This window comes from Podarcis liolepis, assembly GCF_965112155.1.
Source record: "Podarcis liolepis genome assembly, chromosome: 2".
Classification (NCBI taxonomy): domain Eukaryota; kingdom Metazoa; phylum Chordata; class Lepidosauria; order Squamata; family Lacertidae; genus Podarcis; species Podarcis liolepis.
Genome location: NC_139555.1, coordinates 38,523,602 through 38,547,073, shown reverse-complemented (window position 1 = coordinate 38,547,073; position 23,472 = coordinate 38,523,602). Strand labels below are relative to the sequence as shown.

The window sequence follows — 23,472 nt, the reverse complement described above, 5'->3', positions numbered from 1 at the left end:
ATGCTGGCGAACTGAAACTAATTGCTTAAGCTGCAATCTCAACCTCGCTTACCTGGCAGAAAGCACCAATGGATTTACTTCTGAGTAGATATGGTAGGGCTTGCACCAAAAGATATCTGCTACAGGTCTCTTGAAATTCTGTTAACTGTAGGTGCTAAATCAGATTTTTCAGAAGAGGGGTGATGAACACTATTTCGCTCAAGTTAAGGGAGGAGTGGGCAACCTCAGGCTTATCTGACCCTCTCCACCCATCACTGGGCCTGCTTTGCATCCTTCTGAGTGTTTTTGCCTGCTTGGAATGTGCCCTTGAACTTCAATTTGCTTTCCTGGATGGAGGACAGGGTGTGTATGGAGAAACTAGCCTACTGCGCAATTGTAAAATTTCATTGCTCTATCTCAGGCATGTCCAACAGGTAGATCGCGATCTACTGGTAGATCACGGGGTGTTTCCGGTAGATCCTGGTGGATCTTTGGCCCCTCAGTGATCTTCCCCCCCCAAAAAAGGAAAAAAAAGCCTCAACAACTTTGGCTCCCAAAAAAAACGCTCCACAACTTTGGCTTTCCCAAAAAAGCTCAACAACTGTGTTCCATCCAATGAAAATGGCTAGATCACTGCCAGTTTTTTTATACTGTGAGTAGACTGCAGTCTATTGGGAGTTGGATGTCCCTGCTCTATCTAGTTTTGCCTCCAGCCCCATCCACCCTCTGGCATGTGGTCCCAGAAGGGAATGTAGCTGCTGGGCTTAAAAGGTTTTCCCACCCCTGAGTTAAGGGAACTAAATGGTCAAGTAGTTGCATATTCATTTAATTATTTGCAGGCGAGCCTCTTGAAATTTTGCAGTTTAAGCCTCATTAAGGAGCTCCTGAGCTTTGCTTAGGAAAACTAACTTTCTGCAATGAGTAACTCTGTGAATTGGTTCCATCACAGGGAAGCTATCTTCACCATCCAGTACAACATTCGCTCATTCATGAATGTCAAACACTGGCCTTGGATGAAGCTGTTTTTCAAGATTAAGCCACTGCTGAGGAGTGCAGAGGCAGAGAAAGAATTCGCCAACATGAAAGAAGAGTTTAAAAAAACCAAAGAAGAACTTGCTAAATCTGAAGCCAAAAGGAAGGAACTGGAAGAGAAAATGGTCTCTTTGCTGCAGGAGAAAAATGACTTGCAGCTTCAAGTGCAGTCTGTGAGTAATTCACAAATATATCCCCAGGGTCAGTTTTAGGAAATGTGGTGCTCTAAGCAAATTATTAAATTATCACTATCTCATCAGGCCTTTCCCTCTCCCCGTCAGTCAGCTGTCCCCAGTTGAGATCTATAGATTGCATCAGCAACTTCACAGCAAGCTCCCAGTAAGATCTGTACTCTGACATGCCGCTACTTACCCTGCTGCCCTTCACATCCATCTCAGGCTGTTCATGAGCTGCCTTTTTCTATTATTTGCCTCATGCCACGCTCCTTCCTATTGCTGTCGTCTTGCATTTGGCCTGTCCTTCCTTTGTTTTCACCTGGCACCCTGGGCAGCAGATGACCAGTCACCATAGCTGTCAAGGTTTCCCTTTTTTAAAGGGAAATTCCCTTATTCCGAATAGGATTTTTCCCTATAGGGGAAAATCCCGAATAGGATTTTGCTGTAATTGAGAAGGGAAAGCCCTTCCATCAGTTACTGTAGGAAAACGTGCTACAGCTAGGTAGCTGGATTGCCTATTGGCTGGATCCTTTTCAGAGCCTTCCTTCCTTCAGCCAGAACAGTTACTTATGCTAAGTTTGAAGAATAGTCAGTTAAAGTCAAATGGTAACACAAGCAGTTGAAAAAGCTTACAAACATAGCCTTTATACTCTCTCTCTCTCTCTCTCTCTCTCTCTCTCTCTCTCACACACACACACACACACACACACACACACACACAGCGCAACCCACCCTGAATTATTCTCAGTAAACAAGAGACAATAAACAGCATACAGTCTTAGAGGTCATACTGGCACCACAAAACTCCTCCCTTCTTCTCTTGTATTTCATTTCCTTTTTGGCTATATAGGTACAGCACAGATAACCCCATCTTGAACTAATGCTACAGTGTCACTTCATATATATATATATATATATATATATATATATATATATATAGTGACCACCAAACCTTGAAATCAAACACAGAGATGGAAGAGAAGGCGTAAATATAGTGGGAAGGTGGAAGTGATTATGATGTTGGATCTGAATGGTCCATCTTGCAAAAAGATACACACTAATGGGCTGAGGTGCAAAGACATGCTTAGGAATTTCTATGAATTTGTGTCCAGCTGGTATGATATTTGTTTGTTTGTTTGTTCTCCAATCCCCGGGAACAGAAGACATCCCTCATGCCATAACAGAAGCTGTCTTTGCAAACCTTCCCTCCCCTTACCAGTTTTTAAAGCAGCATGTCATGTGTGGCTGTCATTTGACAAACACAAGCCTAAAGCCGCCTTGATGACTTGGAATTGGTTTGGATCCCAGTTATGAAGATAAAATGGAGAGAAGTCAAAGCTTTTAGCTGCCTTTAAAGGGGGAGGGCAATTTAGAAAGTGGTATACTGTTATACTGCCTGATGGAGTTGAATGATAATACATATGATACGCTTTTCTCTAACAAGGAAAGTGAAAGTTTGGCAGATGCTGAGGAGAGGTGTGACCAGCTGATCAAAACCAAAATCCAGCTGGAGGCAAAAATCAAGGAGCTGACTGAACGAGCGGAGGACGAAGAAGAGCTGAATGCAGAGCTGACAGCCAAGAAAAGGAAACTGGAAGATGAGTGCTCCGAACTGAAGAAAGATATTGATGACCTGGAGTTAACACTGGCTAAGGTTGAAAAAGAAAAGCATGCCACTGAAAACAAGGTAACCTTTAATATTGCCTTCAAAATGCCGTTTCCCGTTCATCTGTTTTTCTATCTGCCAAGATATTCAATTGCCATTTAAAGTTTTGAAAAATTGTCACACTTTTCACTCTCATGTTACAAATTGCTAATTTCTTATGTAAAACGGCTTCCCATCTCGTGCCTCTACCTCCGCAATTAAAGACAGTAAGTTAAGGACAAAGACGAAGAGTAAGCTTACAATGATCCTATCCTTACAATGTCTGTCCTTAATCGTCCTTAATCAGTATTTCAGCTGATCTCGAAACCGTCAACAATCTTATGCTGTGTTTTGTAGGTGAAGAACTTAACAGAAGAAATGGCAGTTTTGGATGAAACTATTGTAAAATTAACTAAGGAGAAGAAAGCCCTCCAAGAGGCCCATCAACAAGCTCTTGATGATCTACAAGCTGAAGAAGACAAAGTTAACACTCTCACTAAAGCGAAAACCAAGCTGGAGCAGCAAGTTGATGATGTGAGACAGCTAATCCCAGTCATTCTTGAACTTTGCATGATATTTTTTCATGATGACTTACTTGCTTTGGACTGGATTGTTATAAGCTGCCTTGAGTTATAGCAATGTAAAAATTAAGAAATGAAATGAAAATGAAACACCTCTAAGTTAAAAAGTTTGTTTTTGAACCCAAGTGGAACTTGCACATAACAGGACACAGGGCTCTGCTGCTAACATACATATTTCCCCCTGAATAAGGTGGCTTAAAGGTCCCTGAGTTCAGAGGAGATCCTTTGGAAGCACAACATTAGCAAAACAATAGTGGATAAGGAACACTACCCTTGCACTGATATTTGTGTGACAATGGGGAAGGAGGATTCTGAAGGGTGTTGGGGTTTTTTTGCCTCTCATCTTAGCTGGAGATATACACAGAGATGCTCACTTTCCTGCTAGCAAATGTCCATTCTTCATACTTTGTTAATATTGAGTTTAACCCAAGGAATCAGTAATTTCCCATTATAAAAATCTCTGAGACTGGCACTAACATTAAGCTTTTGTTGCAGCTGGAAGGCTCCTTGGAACAGGAGAAGAAAATCCGCATGGATCTTGAAAGAGCTAAGAGAAAGTTAGAAGGGGACTTGAAACTTGCCCAGGAATCCATAATGGATCTGGAAAATGATAAACAGCAGCTAGAAGAAAAGCTGAAGAAGTACGGAAATCATAAATATGTAGTTGCATATTAAAATATGTTTATGGGGTAGCTTTTTAATTAAACTGCCTCTTCAATTGCTTTATAGGAAAGACTTTGAGTACAGTCATATGCAAAGCAAAATTGAAGACGAGCAAACTTTGGGTATCCAGCTGCAGAAGAAAATCAAAGAACTTCAGGTATAAATTGTTGTCTTCATTCTAGCATCCCAGCTCATTTTCACTTGGTAACAAGAATTAAAATGTCTGGTTATAAATCATCTTTGATACGTAAACATGATATAATGAAACATGCCCTCCTTGTAAGGCTGAGTCCAGACTTCAGCACACTCTTGTGCAGATCTACCACCCATTTGGGTAGATGCTGGTATATGCCCTTAGCACAGTAATGGCACCATCATAACCCACCCTTAAGAAAGTGGGTACATTACAATAAAGAGGAACAATCCCACAGCACTCTTGTGCAACAAATCAGTACATTTTTACACATCCAACTTTATTCGATAAGAAAAGTGACAGGAAAAAGCACTAGAAAGTGTGGGGTAACTACAGCCAGAAGGTGATGTTGTATAACCACTACACATTTTTTTGTTCAAAAAATGAATGCTGAGTAAACAGGTTGTCTGTAAGGAATGAAAGACAGAATTTTAATAGGATTAATTTGTTTCAAGTATATGTTTGGTAGGACACAAAGAATTAGGACCACAGTGGCTCCATTTTCAAATTTTTGTTGTTTTGAATAGTTGGTTTTCAACAGCCTCATTACATTAGATTACAATCTATTTTCAATGTGTGTGTCTGAAGCAGCTCTTTTATGTCACTAATGCTTCTCATTTCCATCTATGACCAGTACAACCCCCAACCTGACTTTCTGCTAATATTTCCCAATATATCCCTGGTTTTGTCCTTTGCTCCTTGCAACTCTCTCACCCTTGATGCCCAAAGTCTCCTGATCCCTTCCGCAAGGGTGTCACGTCCCACCGCACTGCACCTGCTGAAGCACCCCTTTACTATGTTGCTGGAAATTGGCGCCAATGCCAGCATTGCTTCTCCACCAGCAGCAGTGGAGGTGTGGTGCCCGTGGGGGCGCTCCTGCAAGGGCTTCCATCACCTGAAGCAGCGGTAGGCAACCTAAGACCCGGGGGCCGGATGTGGCCCAATCGCCTTCTAAATCCGGCCCATGGACAGTCCAGGAATCAGTGTGTTTTTACATGAGTAGAATGTGTCCTTTTATTTAAAATGCATCTCTGGGTTATTTGTGGGGCATAGTAATTCGTTAATTTTTTCTCTCTCCAAAATATAGTCCGGCCCCCCCACAAGGTCTGAGGGACAGTGGACCGGCCCCCTGCTGAAAAAGTTTACTGACCCCTGACCTGAGGTGCCTGCTTCACTCTGCTTTATGGGTGGGCCAGCCCTGCTCTTCCACCAGTTCCCTCCATTTTCCTCACTGCCCCTTTTACTTGGAATTTCCTCCCTGAAAATGTAATGCCTCTTTTTCTCTAAATCCCGCCTTCCAAATTCTCCCATTTTACAAAGCCTTTGCCTTAACCTCTTGTATTCTTATTCCCAACTGCAGTCTTGCCCAAGTACATGTAACTGCATTTTATCGCTATTATCTTAGCATCTTCCATCTCGCCACTGTTGATTTTAGATTGTGAGCTCCTGGTCTCTCCTTTCCTTATCTCTCGTTCTTTGATTTATGAACCTTTGTGAAGAAGCATCTTCACATAACCAACAACTTCATTATCAACTACTGGTAACCATAACCACTTCCTCCTCCTCCTCCTGTGTAGGCTCGTATTGAGGAACTGGAAGAGGAGATTGAGTCTGAGAGGGCAACTCGGGGGAAGGCAGAAAAGCAGCGGGCTGAATTGGCGCGTGAACTAGAGGAAATCAGCGAGAGGCTTGAAGAAGCTGGAGGGGCCACTTCGGCCCAGATTGAAATTAACAAGAAGCGGGAGGCAGAATTCCAGAAAATGAGGCGTGACCTGGAGGAATCTGCCCTGCAGCATGAAGCTACAGTAGCAACTCTCCGCAAGAAGCATGCTGATAGTACGGCAGAGCTTGGGGAGCAAATCGATAACCTGCAACGTGTCAAACAAAAGTTGGAGAAGGAAAAGAGCGAGTGCAAAATGGAGATTGATGACCTGGCCAGCAATCTTGAGTCCGTTACCAAGTCTAAGGTATTTGAAAGTAAATTTGAGTAGTTCTTCACAGTCCAGACTACAATATGTACATTCTTAGCTGTGAACAAAAAGAAGAAATGTATCTCAAATATTCTGAAAAGGTGATCTTTTGCCCAGCAAGGTCTTTGAAGCAGATGATTTTTGGGCAGAAACATATAAGCCCTAGAAGGAGGCACTTGAACCAAAACTCACTGGGCTAATTTAATAATAAACATTCATCCATTTCAGCATTTTTGAGATGTATTTTTCTTTGTTCACAATAAATTCTTCCTTTTGTGTGTGTTTCCTTTTGACTTTCTCAGTAAACACACATACATGACTGACTGCATAATGTATCCTGATTCAGTTCACTTCTTACTACCGCAGGCTAATTTAGAGAAAATGTGTCGTACATTAGAGGACCAGCTCAGTGAAATAAAGGCCAAATCTGAAGAAAACCAGAGATCAGTGACTGATCTAACAACACAGAAAGCCCGTCTACAGGCTGAGTCAGGTAAGGGGGAAAACAGTGGGAATGCAAGATGTAAACAAGGGCCATTCCAGGGTTTTCTTTCCATCATTTGCTTCAAGGTGAACGGTTTTTATTATTTATGTTCTGTGGAATCTATGCAATGTCTCATGTTCCTGCAACACATTTTTAGTCTGTGCTTTTGAGGTTAGCTTTCAGAAGCACCAATAAAAAACACAAACCAGGCTTTCATGGGGCTAAACTGGTTTAAATTCAAGTATTCTGCTGGCAGAGCACCGAGGTGATAATCTGGTGGTTGAGTGTGGAGGTAGATTTTCATTTTTTAAAGAGTATTCTTGGAACTTTATTCTAGCTTGTTGCTGAAGTAACAAGGGAAGTTGAATAACCGGTGCAATGGCAGATGAAGAGAAAGCAAAATGTTAGACTAAACTTCTGAATCCGTATTGCGAATGTCAGGCTGAGCCCTGGAACATGCGGGCTAATAAAACGCGGAAGGGAATTCATCTGATGGCCATTTGTATGTTGCACAAAAGAGGGAACACAAATGACTTGCGCTTCTTTATTTTGTGCTTCTTGCAAGCTGCTCGTTAGTGAGAAATGAGCTGCACCCACACTTCGCTCACAACTATCTCACCATGGGAGCCGCTGTGCACACTTCTGCTTTGTAAGATGCACTGAACATTAAAAAAAGAGGCATTCAAAACTGTCTCCAGCAAATTCAGAGTGAATTTCAAGCATCACTGAGCAGCAAACCCCAAGTCCAGTATAATAGGGATTAGACTTTTATGTTGGAGTGTACATGCAGGTCCTGTTTTACGACCCCAATGCATTTCCTGGAAATCGTTAGGTGTGTCTACATATAACGAGTCCACAATTTCCATTGTTTCCTACGGAAATATTTCTAACGCCGGAATTGTCTGATACCTTCCCCACCTCCATGGTTTCTTCTTGAAATGGCTGCAACTCATCAGCAAAAAAGAGACAGAGGGAAAAACTGATTTGTCCTAACTCTCCTGCTCCCTGACTTGTCCTGTTTCCCCTGCTCTCTGATTTATCCAGTCTTGCTTCCCACTCTCTGTGGTTTCTGCTTGGAAATGGCTGCTGCCAGCCAACAAAACACAAAAAACCAAGGAAGTGGGCTGTTTGGATAAGTGAATCTGTGGTGCATATAAGCAAGGTTTGGGCATAATTTTGAAGTGTGGATGGTGGGACCTGTGTGTATTTTCTAGGAAGGTTCACGCCCTGCTAATTCTGGACCAGCAGATCTGTGAAAGGAAGATTGTTGCGGGGGGATAATTCTTAAAGGCATATGGTTAATAGAGCTCACACTGTGAATTAAGCCTGGGAGATATGGAATCACACCTAAGGTTATAGTGAACATCACCGCTATTAGCAAATTAAGAATTTGTCTTCTTTGGTCACAGGTGAACTGGCACGTCAACTTGAGGAAAGGGAGAGCATAATATCCCAGCTTTCCAGAAGCAAGCAAGCATTTACTCAGCAAATAGAAGAACTAAAGAGGCACCTGGAGGAAGAGACCAAGGTATTCATAAGTCTATACTGCTGGGGAACATTTCTCTTGATTCATTAAAAGGAATACATTAACATAGGAAGAATTTAATTTAAATTTTCAACACTTTAGCGGACACATCTGTCAGCAGGATCTCAACCCTTCCAATATGCAACACAACTGTACCATGATGAGCTGCCATTGAAACTATGTCCAAAAGTTGAGTTGGGATATATTTGTTTATGGAGTCAGCAGAAACCATGACTACATCATGCGAATTAATTATATCTCATGCTATCAGGCTAGGTCTACAGATGCACTGGGAATAACAGCACAACCCTATACAACTACTGAGTAGTAAATGGCATTCAGTTTGGAGAAAATGGGTTTGGATTATAGCCCAAGACTCACTGAACTCACTCCTTAGCAGATATGCACAGGATTTAATCCCGTTTTTAATTGTCCTCATATCTGTCAAACAAAATACCAACTCACTATTTGTGAATATCAAGGTACCTTTTTTAAAAAATCTAAACATTTCAGGTGTAAGTATTACTGGCATAAACAAATATTTTAACTCACTCCAGATCACTATACTATCTTGTATAACACTGTCACAATTAGGGAAGGTAAACGGCGTTTCCGTGCACTGCTCTGGTTCGCCAGAAGCGGCTTAGTCATGCTGGCCACATAACCTGGAAGCTGTCTGCGGACAAACGCCGGCTCCCTCAGCCAATAAAGCAAGATGAGCGCCGCAGCCCCAGAGTCAGCCACGACTGGACCTAATGGTCAGGAGTCCCTTTACCTTTACCGTTACCACATATTGCAGCAGTGAGTCTGCTGGTCTTGTAGGCGACATGTTTAATTCACAGTAATCCAAGACTTGGAACACTTTCTTGGGCACTCATAGGTCTCTTCAGCATTGTAAACTGCTTGAGTTTTGTGTGAATAAAGTAGCCTCTTGCTTCATCCTGACTTCTGTCAGGATAGCTTTACTCTGAGATTATACATGCAAAACACCACAGGCATTGTTCCAAGAGCACCAATGTAAGAATCTATGGAATGAATTCAGTTATAAATGGATGCATGGTTTACGGTTCTTAGGCGAAGAATGCACTGGCTCATGCCTTACAATCTGCTCGCCATGACTGTGACTTGCTCCGGGAACAATACGAAGAGGAACAAGAAGCAAAGAGTGAACTCCAACGTGCCCTGTCTAAAGCCAACAGTGAAGTGGCCCAGTGGAGAACCAAATACGAGACAGATGCCATTCAACGCACAGAGGAACTGGAAGAGGCCAAGTAAGTGTTGGGGGTGAGAAGTGGCATGCTAATAAGCCATTTTCACACATTACATGCAACCACATTTTATGTTCATAACAGTAACCTATCCACTACAAACTGGGCACTTGGTTCCTCATTCTTAGATGAAGGGACAAACATTAATGATCTTCAGCATATATTTCAGCACGGTGGAAATCATGAAAGTGCAGGGATTTATAGATGATAGTACCCATGTGACTGGATTTTAGTCCAATTAATTCTGTCACATTAAAGAATAAACTAGAATTTGACAACATAACTTTCTGATTAAAATATGACACCCCTCCCAAAGGCCAGGAGGACTCACATTTTAATTAATGATGTTGCCAAAATGCATAATAACCTGATTCATAATATGAATTTACTTGGACTTGCCTATCAGTTCTACAAGCATGCAGGTGGCTAAGATACTGTAAACTATAGGTAAAGGTAAAAGGACCCCTGACCGTTAGGTCCAGTCGTGGCCGACTCTGGGGTTGCAGCGCTCATCTTGCTTTATTGGCCGAGGAAGCCGGTGTACAGCTTCCGGGTCATGTGGCCAGCATGACCAAGCCGCTTCTGGTGAACCAGAGCAGCGCACGGAAACGCTGTTTACCTTCCTGCTGGAGCGGTACTTATTTACAGTGGTGCCTCGCAAGACGAAATTAATTCGTTCCGCAAGTCTCTTCGTCTTGCGAGCTTTTCGTCTTGCGATGCACGGTTTCCCATAGGAATGCATTGAAAATCAATTAATGCGTTCCTAGGGAAACCGCCTTCAGACCAGGTCCGGGGACAGCCCCTGGGAAGGCAGGCAGGGGGGACAAAGACTTTCGCCCCCCGCCCGCCTTCAGAAGGTGTTCCCGCCCCCCCGCCCCACTTCGGAGCAGCGTTCCGAAGCGGGGCGGCTGGGGCAGGTGTTCCCACCCCCTCGCCCCGCTTCGGAGCAGCGTTCCGAAGCGGGGCGGCTGGGGCAGGTGTTCCCGCCCCCCGCCCCACTTCGGAGCAGCGTTCCGAAGCCGGGCGGTGGGGGCAGGTGTTCCCTCCCCCCCCGCCCGGCTTCGGAGCACCGGGAGAAGAGATCTCCCCGCAGCCCCTTGCTTCAAAAGAGGTCCGGGGGCAGCGGGAAGCGCTTCCCGCTGTCCCCGGACCTCTTTTGAAGCAAGGGGTGGGGGGGAGAAGCGATCTCCCCGCAGCCCCTTGCTTCAAAAGAGGTCCGGGGGCAGCGGGAAGCGCTTCCCGCTGTCCCCGGACCTGGGGCTGCGGGGAGAAGATCGCTTCTCCCCGCCGCCCCTTGCTTCAAAAGAGAAGACCCGCTGTCCCCGGGGCAAGCTTCGTTTTGCGAAGCAAGCCCATAGGGAAATTCGTCTTGCGAGGCAACTCGAAAACGAAAAAACCTTTCGTTTTGCGAGTTTTTCGTCTCGCGAGGCGTTCGTCTTGCGGGGTACCACTGTATCTACTTGCACTTTGACGTGCTTTCAAACTGCTAGGTTGGCAGGAGCAGGGACTGAGCAACAGGAGTTCACCCTGTCGCGGGGATTCGAACCGCCGACCTTCTGATCGGCAAGTCCTAGGCTCTGTGGTTTAACCCACAGCGTCACCTGCATCCCACTGTAAACTATACTGTGCTACTAAGGGCAACCTTAGTAGTTAAAGGGGCATCATCATTACAATCTGACTTCTTTAAGGAAAAAGCTTGCTCAGAGGCTTCAAGAAGCTGAAGAACAAGTTGAAGCTGTGAATTCCAAGTGTGCTTCCCTGGAGAAAACAAAGCAGAGGCTGCAATGTGAAGTAGAAGACATGATGGTGGACGTTGAGAGAGCAAATGCACTAGCAGCTGCTCTGGATAAGAAGCAAAGGAATTTTGACAAGGTGTGTTTCTCCTCTATAGTATCAGCCCTTAGATGAGAAATAGACGCTCTTCGTCTCAAACTAGCAGATACACTCCACTTGCTTCTGAATCTGAATCTGAATCTGACTCTCACTTCTACCTACTACTAATATAATAAAATAATAATTAATTAATTAATTAATTAATTAATAATTTATTACTTATACCCCACCCACTCTGGGCAGCTTCCAACAGGAGATTAAAAATACATTAAAACATAAGTCATTAAAAAAGCGTCCCTAAACAGGGCTGCCTTCAGATGTCTTCTAAACATCAGATAGTTGTTTATTCCTTCGAACCTGATGGGAGGGCGTTCCACAGGGTGGGAACCACTACTGAGAAGGCCCTCTGCTTGGTTTCCTATAACTTTGCTTCTCACAGTGAGGGAACCGCCAGAAGGCCCTCAGCGCTGGACCTCAGTGTCCGGGCCAAACGATGGGGGTGGAGACACTCCTTCAGGTATACTGAAATATTTAAGCCCATTCTCTGATGTCAGAGGGACACCAGCAATTTGGCCGATATTTGAGGAATGAGGCCACCATGTAGAGCCCATAGCCTGTGACCCATAGCCTTCTGTGACAGAAGGATCTTACAAATGTGTCTCTGTATTTGTTTATTAATGGGAAACCATTCAGGTTTCCTGATTCAGGGATGCATCACCCCCGTACTTATGCCCAGCATGCTTAACATGGTTCTGGGCTGTATGACTACTTTGCTACTGGGAACTGGTCTGTGATGGCTGACTCACAGTTATGTTAAGATCCCAACTTTCTTCTATCATGAAACTTGAGGCGGCACATATAGAGTACCTAGGAGTTGTTCCATCCAGGCATGAACTAGAGTTGCTGCTTAACTTTAACAAGGTAGATGTGTCATGTGCTTTCCGACCATGCCCTGGGACGTTCTTCTGCTCTGAGGTCAAGAGTGCTATTGGGTGTTTGGGGAAAAGATTGTCAGAGAATTGCTGGGGGATAGAGAGTGGTAGCTGGTGGAATTGTAGTGTATAGTTTTATCGGCCAAGGCTTCCTTTACTTTGTTTGGATTTCCCCTGGCACAGAAAATAAAGGGGTAGAGAAACCCGCTGTGAACTGTCACTGCCTTCTTCCCAGTGATGTCCAGAACTGCTATTGAGAAGGCTAGTTTAGCAAAGAAAAATCATAGGCAAATATAACGGCAACTAACTAACTCAAACACAATGGATGTTAAGATTTTGGCAGAATGGAAGACCAAGTATGAAGAGAGCCAGTCAGAGCTAGAAGGTTCCTTAAAGGAGTCACGCTCCTTGAGCACTGAACTTTTCAAAATGAAGAATGCTTATGAGGAGACACTAGATCAGCTGGAAACAATCAAGCGAGAAAACAAGAACCTACAGCGTAAGTTTCCTTTTTTGGCCTTCTTTCTATTTGTTGGTTATTTTGACTCTAGCAATGATAATTCACAGTGCAGAGGATCTCAGGAATATGCAAGGATTGCCAACTTTTTTCTGTGCCTTTAACAGTGGTACAACAAGCAGAAATTTCCTCACCACTGCACCTCCATATCATGGAAGCTGCACTGATTCAGAAACTGTCCATCTTTGCGCAGAACTGTGACTAAAAATCAAGAGAAGACTAAGGCAGGTGTATATGTTCTTTGTCAGATCATAGCACATTCTAGCCTTAAGGACTTTAAGAAAATATTAGAGTTAAAAGCGTTCAGAATTTCCAGATCTCTGCACATTCTCATTCCCGTCCTGTGATGAGAAGGCAAGGCTAACTTGATATCACTAATGGCAGTTTTCAGAATTGACTGCCCCACACAAATCTCATAAATGTGCTTAGCAAGTATTGGCAACAGCAATTGGTTAGTTCAATTTCACACAATGCATTTTTGTCCATGTGAGCAGTTCCAACTTTCTTTGGTAGCTGGTGGTAATCACAGGTAAAACTTTCTCTGGTAGTAATCACACCAGCTCTGGTAGCTGGTGGTAATCACAGGTTTGAAAAGAAGAAGAAGAGAATTTATGATGGCTCATGCATTATATTTGGGAGCATTTGGGATATCTTTCATGCATAAAAAAGGAGTTTTGTGAACTGTTCTGAAGCTGTTCTGAAGCAGACAGAAGAAGGCACAAGTATCACCTCTGTTTGTGGAGCAGCTCTTTGCACATGTGTGTGTGTGTGTTTCTAGTTATAGAGGCATTTCACCCTTTATCAGCGGTGTGTATGTTTAATTCTTCCTAGAGGAAATAGCTGATCTTACAGAACAAATTAGTCAAAGTGGCAAAATTATCCATGAACTTGAGAAGGCCAAGAAGCAGATAGAAGTGGAGAAATCTGATATGCAGATGGCTCTAGAGGAAGCAGAGGTAAGATGCCTAAAAACAGTAGGAAATAAAGTACAAATGGCAAATAATTAGGTTTTTATAAAAGTCTTTTGGCGTGTGGTAGTTGGAGATGCTCATTTGTTGCATCGGATTCCCACAAGCCACATACCAAGCTGAGCTTGGTCCACCAACCATTTGTTTGGCAGATGGTCATCATGGCTTAAGCTAAAGGGCAATATGGATATAGGATTCTCTGAAGTCACATCACACCTAATCTTTGAGGAAACTTCTACAGTGACTTCCATATAGGTGTTAAATTGTTAACAGATATTAGTTAACTATGTTTTAGTACACTGTGGTAAGATCAAGAAGGAGAAAAGTAATCCTAGTTTCCTCCAACCACAAATCTCTGTGCTGCTTTATTTCCCCAACATTTCCTCAATAGGGTGCTCTTGAACACGAGGAAGCCAAAATCCTTCGCATTCAGCTTGAGTTGACTCAGGTGAGATCCGAGATCGATAGAAAGATTGCTGAGAAGGATGAAGAAATTGATCAGCTGAAGAGGAACCACCAGAGAACAGTGGACACAATGCAAAGTGCCTTGGATGCAGAAATACGGAGCAGGAATGAAGCTGTGAGGATTAAGAAGAAGATGGAGGGAGATTTAAATGAAATGGAGATCCAGCTGAGCCATGCAAACCGTCTTGCAGCTGAGACACAGAAACACCTCAGGAATGTCCAAGGGCAGCTGAAGGTACTTATCTTTCCAATATATCTTTTATATCAAGAGTGGTTAATCTGTGGCCTTCCAGATGTTGTTGGATTACAGCTCCCATTATCCTTGACCACTGGCCATGTTGGCTAGGGCTGATGGGAATTGGAGTCTAACAATATCCTGGAGGGTCATATGTTAACCGCTATCGCTTTATATGAATAATAGAAATTCAGTTCTGCTAAACACTTTCCCCTGTTGTGTTTAGGACACACAGCTACATTTGGATGATGCCCTCCGAGGCCAAGAAGATCTGAAAGAGCAAGTGGCTATGATTGAGCGCAGAGCTAATCTGATGCAGGCTGAGATTGAGGAGCTCCGGGCAGCTCTGGAACAGACAGAGAGGGGCAGGAAGTTAGCTGAACAAGAGCTTCTAGATTCCAATGAACGCGTGCAACTTCTTCACACGCAAGTATGGGCTACAGTTGTCACTATAACAACAAAACTTGCCATGCTACATTAGTTGAAATGTCCATCTAATCTCACATTCGATGTCTGACCGTGGTCACTGACATGCTCTATAGTGGTAAACAGAGACATGCTGCCACCAAGTATGAGGAGGAATAATTGCTGAATCATTACTAGAAACTGCAGCATAAGAGACGCTAAAACATCCTCACTGTGTCTTTTGTTTAGAACACCAGCCTTATTAACACGAAGAAGAAGCTGGAAATTGATGTTTCTCAACTTCAAAGTGAAGTGGAAGATGCCATTAAAGAGGCCAGAAATGCAGAGGAGAAGGCAAAGAAAGCCATCACAGATGTAAGAGCTTCTTTTCTCTTTCAGTGGTTGCCACAAAACCTTGCTGTTATCTATAACAATTTTTGTTGGCTCATGGGCACTTGATCACAGTGATCATTCTAGAGCTGTCCAGTCCTCCTGTGAGCTTTTTCCTTCATTATGCCTTCACAAACTGATAGAAGGAGGAAAAAGAGCCTCTATTCCTTCAAAGTGCGCCACTAAAGGGCATGCATGAAAGTGTTGCCTCAGGTAGCTTCAACCCTTATATACCTTGGAACAAATAGGGAAGGGCATTAATACAGTCTCCAGGCACTACCAGTTCCCCCAGTCCCAGTTGATATGCTCCTTTCATCTATTTCCCCCAAAGGAACAAAGCTCAGTTTCACAAGATGGCCTGCTTAAAACCCTGGTCTTTTTACTAGCATGCTATCATTTGCAAACAGTTGCGTGCATTTCCCCCATCACTGAGTTTCCATGCCATCCCTGTTGAACGTTTGCCTGCCATGCAGCTGTTGAAGCGCAGAGCCTTTGCAAGAGAAAAAACAGTGGCAAACAACTCTATGTAGCCCATCATACAAACAATGAATCTAAATACGTTTTGCACAAAGTGTCCTTCAGTCACGCAGCTAGGGCCATATGTGAGTCATTCTTCTATGACCCCAATCCCTGTGGGCTGGGGAAATGGCGTAACCAGGTGGACTGCTGATTTCAGGTGAAGGACCTACATGATCAGCTTTTTCTTCTTTTTACATGATCACAAAATTTCACATGCAGACCTCTACCCCAAGGAATGCCCCCACAGCAGATCTCATGTGGTTGTGTCTGATGGGTGATACACAAACATTATGAATTTGGTTCCAATTCATGAATGCTTATGTCTTAATGAGTTAGCCTTTAAGGTGCCATAAGATTCTTTGCTGTGCCTTCTGCAACCAACTGACATGGCTGCTTCTCCAAGAACTATGAAATGTGTTATTCATATAGTGTTGTGTGAAGTCCTTCTCTGCACCATGCCAGTGATACTGGAAATTCATAAGTGTTTCCGTTCAATGTTATATAACGAGCCCAGCACCTTTGTTAATAGTTTGAATGTTAATTCATTCATTGGGATGGCTTACCTATTGAGGTGGTCCCAGCAGGCCATTTCTGGAGGTCACAAGTTGATCTTTCAAACTCTGCTGAGCTTCTGTCCTTTGCTCCGAGTGTACCTGTTGACTGGGGTCTACTGTTTGTATGTCAAGGCGGCCATGATGGCAGAGGAGCTGAAGAAAGAGCAAGACACTAGCGCTCACCTGGAGAGAATGAAAAAGAACCTGGATCAGACAGTGAAGGATCTGCAGCTTCGGCTGGATGAAGCAGAACAACTTGCTCTGAAAGGAGGGAAGAAGCAGATCCAGAAAATGGAGGCCAGGGTAAACACTGGGGTTGGGAGCTGGTGGTAAGCACCGGAGTTCTCCATAGGTCAGAGGCCCCTATATCAGAGTTGCTAAGGAAATTAATGTTTTGCTTGACTTCCTAGATCCGAGAACTAGAGTCTGAACTAGAGGGGGAGCAGAAGCGAGCCACAGAAGCCATTAAAGGTATTCGCAAGTATGAACGGCGAGTCAAAGAACTGACTTTCCAGGTAAGAGGGAAAGGAAGGAGCCAGTGCTTCCCAATACTTCTTTGACAACTTACGTATCACCTAATCAGGTGCCACTTTTCTAGGGTGAAGAGGACAGGAAGAATGTGATAAGGCTACAGGACTTGGTGGATAAGCTTCAGCTGAAGGTCAAATCCTACAAGAGACAAGCAGAGGAGGCTGTGAGTTATTTGAAAGACACAAGCTTCATTTTTGGTCATTTGTACAAAATGCATAAGGTCTCAGCTTTGACATCAGAGGAATGACTTTGGATTTTTGTGTGCTATTGCTTTCTGATTATAGGACCAACAGGCCAACGTCCACCTCTCCAAATTCAGGAAAACGCAACATGAGTTGGAAGAGGCAGAGGAAAGGGCTGATATTGCTGAGTCTCAGGTCAATAAGCTTCGGGCAAAGACCAGGGAAGTTTCTACCACAAAGGTAAGTGCCTCCACAGACCAGATGCCAAATAATTTGTCCCTCCAGAATGATGCAACTGTGTTTTTACAAATCCCTGCTGCAACAGTGGATGAATGAAAAGGAATCTGCGCATCCAGAAAGGAGCCATTAAGAATGCTGCACAGAGTGGAAGAAGCAACACACTTAATAGCTCTGGGTTCAAATTCGCTGTGGCTTCAGCATCAGTGAAGCCAATGGAATTAGGCAAGGAGAGAGTGTGGCTTCAGGCTACAGTGTATTGATAAGAGGCTTATTCAGAAAACCAAAGTGCCCCCTTGCTTTTGCAGGAGTTAGTCTTGTAAAACCCCAGTTCAAAGACACAAGTATATTATCCATTTAAGCCAGGGATAGTCAACATGGTGTCCCCCAGATGTTGTTGAACTACAACTTCCATCAGCCCCAGCAAGCACAGCCATTGGTGAGGGATGATAGGAGTTGTAGTCCACCAATGTGGAGGACACCACATTGGCTAACCCTCATTTAAGCCCTAGTCACCCAAACTTGCACAAATGGTCAGGTCCCACATCCACTAAATCTGCTCCAGAGGGTTGGGAGTCCCTCAGAGCAGATTTAGGGGAGAGCCTGGGGAATTGCTAGTAGAAGGAGCTTCCTTTCCTCTTCCATTGATAGAATCCTTACCATTAGCTGAGTGGCACTGCTGGATTCAAATATATTTGGCCTTCATTTATTTAGACCATTTGCAACCCCCTCTTCAGCCAAAGAGGCTTCTTGAGTATTCTTAATCTTTGTTGGAAGCCCAGAGTGGCTGGGGAAACCCAGCCAGATGGGCGGGATACAAATAATAAATTATTATTATTATTATTATTATTATTATTATTATTATTATTATTATTATGTGGCTTACATACAATGAATTTAAACAAGACAATCTGGTTACAATATAAAAAGTGCTACAGACATGGGAAAAGGAACAGGCAGGGAAGAGGAAAAAAGCAAATTCAGGTGCCAATTGTTCAACAGTTGTTCTTGTGATGACAGCTGGCTGAGAAACAACTCAGGGCCACAAGTGCCTCATGGAGCTGGACTTTGGGAAAGGCAAATGACTTTGCTTCTCATCTTTCCTACTAAGGCAGCCTGATAGAATGTCTTCTGTCATTCTGCCACTTGATAAAGAGGAGGCCTGGTGGAGCTGGTTTTTCAGCAGTGCTGATGGCGTGAGCCCTGCTTCCCATTTCTCAAGAAGATAGTGGCTGAAACGGCACATTGTTCTCCTTGCATTTTAACAAGTACTGAGTTTGTTTGTTTTGTTTGTGGCAGGTAATCATAGAAAGTGAAGAGTAAATCTACTGCAGGACAGAAGAAGCTTGGAATGTATGCAAAATGCATATATGTCCCCATGATGTTGCTTGAAATTGTAGTAAGCCTGTGATCTTTCCTCAATAGCCCTAATAGAAAATAAATTTTGCTTTGCTTAAAGACTTGGTGAGTTTTGTTCTTTGTGTTGTAATCTGCAGACATAATAAAAAGTGAAAGTGGTTGCAACGCTGATACCTCAGGAGTTGCTTGGTAGATGCTACTTGCTATATTTCTTCTTTACCTAAGAGGCAGCAGCTAGCCACTGTCTATGAGGACACATCTGGATTATGTCCCTATGGTGTTTGCTTACCAGCCAATGATACCATTGATACTGCAGTGATGGCGAGGTTACTTATCTTGCTTCTTACCTATATTCTGGGCAAACAGCCGAAGGCTACAATTTCAGCCAAGCAACAGCCAGAGGTTTTTATGCACAAGAAATACACATGCCTTTCCCGTCATATAAGCAAGAGACTCCATCTCACAGTTCAAGGACACTTCCAGACAGGCAAAAGTGAAGGAAGGAGGGCGAGTTGTGTTGCCTGGGGGAAGGGCGTCTCAAGGGCCAGATCAGTGGCGTAGCGTGGGTTGTCAGCACCCGGGGCAAGGCAAGTAATTTGCACCCCCTAACCCGTGGATTTGCGCCCCCTAACCCCCGATGTTGCGCCCGGTGCGGCCGGCCCCCCCCCTGCACCCCCCACGCTACGCCACTGGGCCAGATAGAAAAGCATGGAGGAACTGCATTTGGGGCCCCAGACTGGAGACTCCCAATCCCTTCCTTCAACATATCACAACTGTTCATTGAAGTGTGACCTCTGGTGGCTGAAAAAGGAAATTGCCAAATGCAGTGTTTGCACACAAGGGCATGGACAATCTGTAGACTGTCAGTATTTTGCAATAGGGGTTCATTTGTATTAGTCACTTTTTTATTTAAAAAATGACACTCAAAGCGACTCACAAACACAAACACAAAAAAACATTAATGGAAAGGATAAAAACAAAACAGGGATAAATCAATCTAAAATGCACAAGTAATATATTGTTAGGGACGCGGGTGGCGCTGTGGGTAAAAGCCTCAGCGCCTAGGGCTTGCCGATCAAAAGGTCGGCGGTTCGAATCCCCGCGGCAGGGTGCGCTCCCGTTGCTCAGTCCCAGCGCCTGCCAACCTAGCAGTTCGAAAGCACGTCAAAGTGCAAGTAGATAAATAGGGACCGCTTACTTGGCGGGAAGGTAAACGGCGTTTCCGTGTGCTGCGCTGGCTGGCCAGATGCAGCTTGTCACACTGGCCACGTGACCCGGAAGTGTCTCCGGACAGCGCTGGCCCCCGGCCTCTTAAGTGAGATGGGCGCACAACCCTAGAGTCTGTCAAGACTGGCCCGTACAGGCAGGGGTACCTTTACCTTTAATATATTGTTGCTCACTTATACAGGGTTCAGTTTCCTTGGAATGAGAGACAATGGAGACTGTGGTGCATTTATGGTTTATTTACACACATATGTAACCTGAGCATTAACACCCCAAAAGGGTCTTGCTTCTCCCAAAGCCACAGTCTTGTGAACCACCCTGGGATCTTCGGGTGAAGGGCAATATACAAGTTTAATAAATAACAACACTAAGAGAAATCAAGCATGGCTCAATTTATTCCAGTTACTCAACTTGCCACTTCCAGTGTCTAGCTTCTTGCTCACATAGCTCAACTCCCAACTCTGATCTTTGTCTTTCTAACTAACAGTGAGTTGAGGGAGGCCTACCCATTTTCAGTCTGGCACAGCACTAGTTCCTTTGTTATCTTAATAGCCCAGACTTTGAGGGCCATTATCTCACCAGGAAGCTAGCCTGGCTATTCCAGCAATCGAATCTGTGATGGATCCAGGAATTAGACGGGGGCTCAGGCATACAGCTTACCCCTCGCAAACTCATAACAATGTATAAAAAACAAGTAAGGGAAGCAATGCAGCACAGCAGGAAACAATCCTGCCTACATAAAAACTTAACATGCATGCAGCTTCACAGCTAGCCCCAGAAAAGGCAGGCCCATGCCATGCCTTCAACACCTCTGAGAAACAGCTCCTTCAGGTGAGATCAGATTTTTTTTTTAAAATAGCATGCCCTAAACTTAATGTTGAAATGCACTGGCTTCTATATAGCTCAATTACTCAGAAGAAAATACTTTTCTCTAGGGAACAGATGGGAGGACAAATGTGAATGACTGTCCTCTAGCAATGGCTACAGGCCACATAAAATGTTTTGCAGAAGTTCCCCAACTAGTCATATTGCGAGAAAAGCTTTACTGTTTCTAACACAGAGGCTACTGACAACAGAGTGTTAAATTACGAACATACTAGGAACTCTAAACTTCCATCTCCTTCCTTCTGTCAAGCTTCCTTACAGCAGTTCAGTTCTTAGTGGTGTGGGAAATCCATTGAAGTAGGGCTCCCTCTTCCCAAAGAGGCCATTCTTGTGTCACTTCCATTGCAGCCATAAAGCATGGTGCCCATATAACCAGTACTCCATATCACTATCTCCCACCATGAGTCCCCACATCCTGTCCCCCAGCATAAGGCTGCCCAGAATGTGGAATGAGGGTGTGAAGATTCATAATATGTTTGTCACTATCTAGGCAGTTGGCATGTCACAACAAGTTTCTAACTCCCCAAACCCCATTCTGGTGCTCCCAACCCTTTTGTTAGCAAAGCTGAAGATAGGACACAGAGCTCAACTCCCCTCTACATCTGTCTGTGGCATTACATCTTCGTAAATCATTAAAAGAATCCTCATCACTGATGGCTGAACTGTGATAATATGAGAAGAAAACAATATCACTCAAGGTGGAGCCTCAATGCAGCTTGGAATCTCTGCACAAATATATGCTGGGAAACAAGAGTCTGAGAGTGAAAGCTGACACACTTGACAAGGTCCAGATGCCATCTCACTTAGGAAGGACATGTGCTTCTTCCAAAAGTCTAACTATAGACAGTCTTAGAAGAGTCTTGCTGTGGTTACATGCTCTCTTAATAAACATGCAAGGCATTCCACAGGGGCTAGATTGCCCACAGTATCCTGTTAAAAAGGACCATGATATCATGGAAGCATTGACAGCTGTACGAGATTTTAGAATGGTGGACCCTATTCATATTCCAGCAGGCTTATTGCTACTTGCACCAATTGAAATTAGGGGTTATTTCAGATGCCACAATTCCCCCCCCCCCGAGGTTATTGCGTTTTTCAGCCTAATGTAGTCTGCCTGTAAACAGCTTACAGTATTTGCAATAAATGTGAAACAACCATTCCGTCTGATGTGGGTAGGCATTATTGTCCTAATTTATGGCTTCTTGATACTGTGCAATAAAAAGCAATATTGAGGAGAACAGAATAAAAAATATGGATTAGGAGTAAAGTTGACAATACTTTTCTGGCTGGGATCATTTGCCATTAATAACTGTATAATAAGGCAAATTTCAGCAGGTGAAGTTTTCCCAGCATGCAGGCACAGTAATGGTTCATTTGCTGAATTCCTGCCTGTCATGCAGCTGTAAAAAAGGAATGTAGCTTTCCAAGAAAAAGGGTGGCAACTAATTAGGAACAACTTTGGTTGTGTTGTTCATACAATGTCAGATAGCCAGAACAAACCACAGTGGACATCAGTAGGATTGTACTGAAATATATCCACAACATAGATATGCTTGTTTTGCAGTACACGAGAGAATATTGCTTTATAGTGGGAGAGAAAGCAAAGGCGTGTTCTAGATAGAGGATGCAGTATTGGCTTGATCAACTAAGACAGTTATTTATATTGTGCAAAGGAATATATAAGATTAATTCTGAGTATTTCTATGCCCATGTTGCTCCTTGCTATTCAGCTTCTAAATATGAAATGCACCTTGTATTAGTATGTGTTACTGGATGTTTTCTTCCTAAAACTGGCCAACGGCTGCAGGATATATTACAAATCCCAGCAAAGTTGGCATGGAGACAGATATCTGTGTGCTCAGAACTATTTTGATTAAGGCTCTCGAGAGACAGAAGACTGGATAAGTCAAGTGTGAAATGAGTTACTGTCTTTCATAGCCTCTATCATTTAGCATCTCTTCCTTGCTATTTCTGTACTACAAAACAGAACAGCTTTATAATTCACAAACTGCACCCTGAACTAGGATTGGAAACAAACTGAAAACCAATGAAGTTGTTCCAAAATATGTATCATATGTTTACAATAGCCTTTGGTTGATAACTTATAGGCAGCTACATTTTAAAGCCATTTAAGGTTTCTGGATCATCTTGAGGGACAGTTATGCATGCAGCACATTACAGTAAGTCAATCTAGAAATTACAAAGGCAGAAATGAGAGTAACTGGTTATCATAGGGATGGGATGTAGCTCAACAGAGCATATGCTCTGCATGTTAAAGGTTCCCTAGACTCAATCTCTCATATCTCTAGGTAGGATTGGGGTGGAGGGATCCCATCTTGATTGCTGTTGCCAGTCAGTGTAGACAAAATTGAGCTTAACAGATCAAGGGTTTGACTTGGATGACTCTAGATTGTATTTCACAGGAGGGTTTCAAATGCATATCATAAATTTAAGTTTGTATAATTAAAGTGCTCTGCCACCCTAGCATAACAAATCTACTTTTTAAAAAACCCTGAACTTTTTGCACTTATCCTGCCTCCTTCCAATAGCTATATTTTATTCTTATAGCTTACTTAATATATTCTGCTTTTGCCCCACTTGTTGAGTTGCTCAGGCAGATTATCTGTTGAGACTTTTTAGCAGTGTGACAGTTAAGTTTTCCCCACCTTTGTAGCTTCATGTGTGGATAGTGTGATTACATACTTTAGTCACTAGATGGC

At 43.5% G+C, this 23,472-nt stretch overlaps 1 protein-coding gene and 1 long non-coding RNA gene across 3 annotated transcripts in view; one reads left to right on the top strand and one right to left on the bottom strand.

Moving 5' to 3' along the window:
• Positions 1–18,742, top strand: part of LOC310699504 (myosin-3) — a 34,067-nt gene extending 15,325 nt beyond the window's left edge. For both annotated transcript variants that reach the window (XM_083487430.1, XM_083487431.1), the window contains 20 exons: positions 929–1,184; positions 2,632–2,874; positions 3,190–3,366; positions 3,909–4,054; positions 4,143–4,233; positions 5,847–6,236; positions 6,606–6,732; positions 8,133–8,251; positions 9,323–9,519; positions 11,205–11,388; positions 12,615–12,780; positions 13,630–13,754; positions 14,158–14,466; positions 14,693–14,896; positions 15,121–15,246; positions 16,467–16,637; positions 16,745–16,849; positions 16,933–17,028; positions 17,150–17,287; positions 18,584–18,742. In XM_083487430.1, coding sequence (XP_083343556.1) covers positions 929–1,184; positions 2,632–2,874; positions 3,190–3,366; positions 3,909–4,054; positions 4,143–4,233; positions 5,847–6,236; positions 6,606–6,732; positions 8,133–8,251; positions 9,323–9,519; positions 11,205–11,388; positions 12,615–12,780; positions 13,630–13,754; positions 14,158–14,466; positions 14,693–14,896; positions 15,121–15,246; positions 16,467–16,637; positions 16,745–16,849; positions 16,933–17,028; positions 17,150–17,287; positions 18,584–18,607 — 3,394 coding nt within the window. In that variant the 3' untranslated portion in view covers positions 18,608–18,742. The remainder of the gene's footprint in view (positions 1–928; positions 1,185–2,631; positions 2,875–3,189; positions 3,367–3,908; positions 4,055–4,142; positions 4,234–5,846; positions 6,237–6,605; positions 6,733–8,132; positions 8,252–9,322; positions 9,520–11,204; positions 11,389–12,614; positions 12,781–13,629; positions 13,755–14,157; positions 14,467–14,692; positions 14,897–15,120; positions 15,247–16,466; positions 16,638–16,744; positions 16,850–16,932; positions 17,029–17,149; positions 17,288–18,583) is intronic.
• The window catches only part of LOC310699598, a 187,531-nt gene that overhangs the window by 40,498 nt on the left and 123,561 nt on the right, over positions 1–23,472 (bottom strand). The window contains exons 7-9 of the long non-coding RNA XR_014522139.1: positions 16,903–17,003; positions 16,344–16,517; positions 1,384–1,542 (exon numbers count right to left, since the gene is read on the bottom strand). This is a non-coding gene — a long non-coding RNA (uncharacterized lncRNA). The remainder of the gene's footprint in view (positions 1–1,383; positions 1,543–16,343; positions 16,518–16,902; positions 17,004–23,472) is intronic.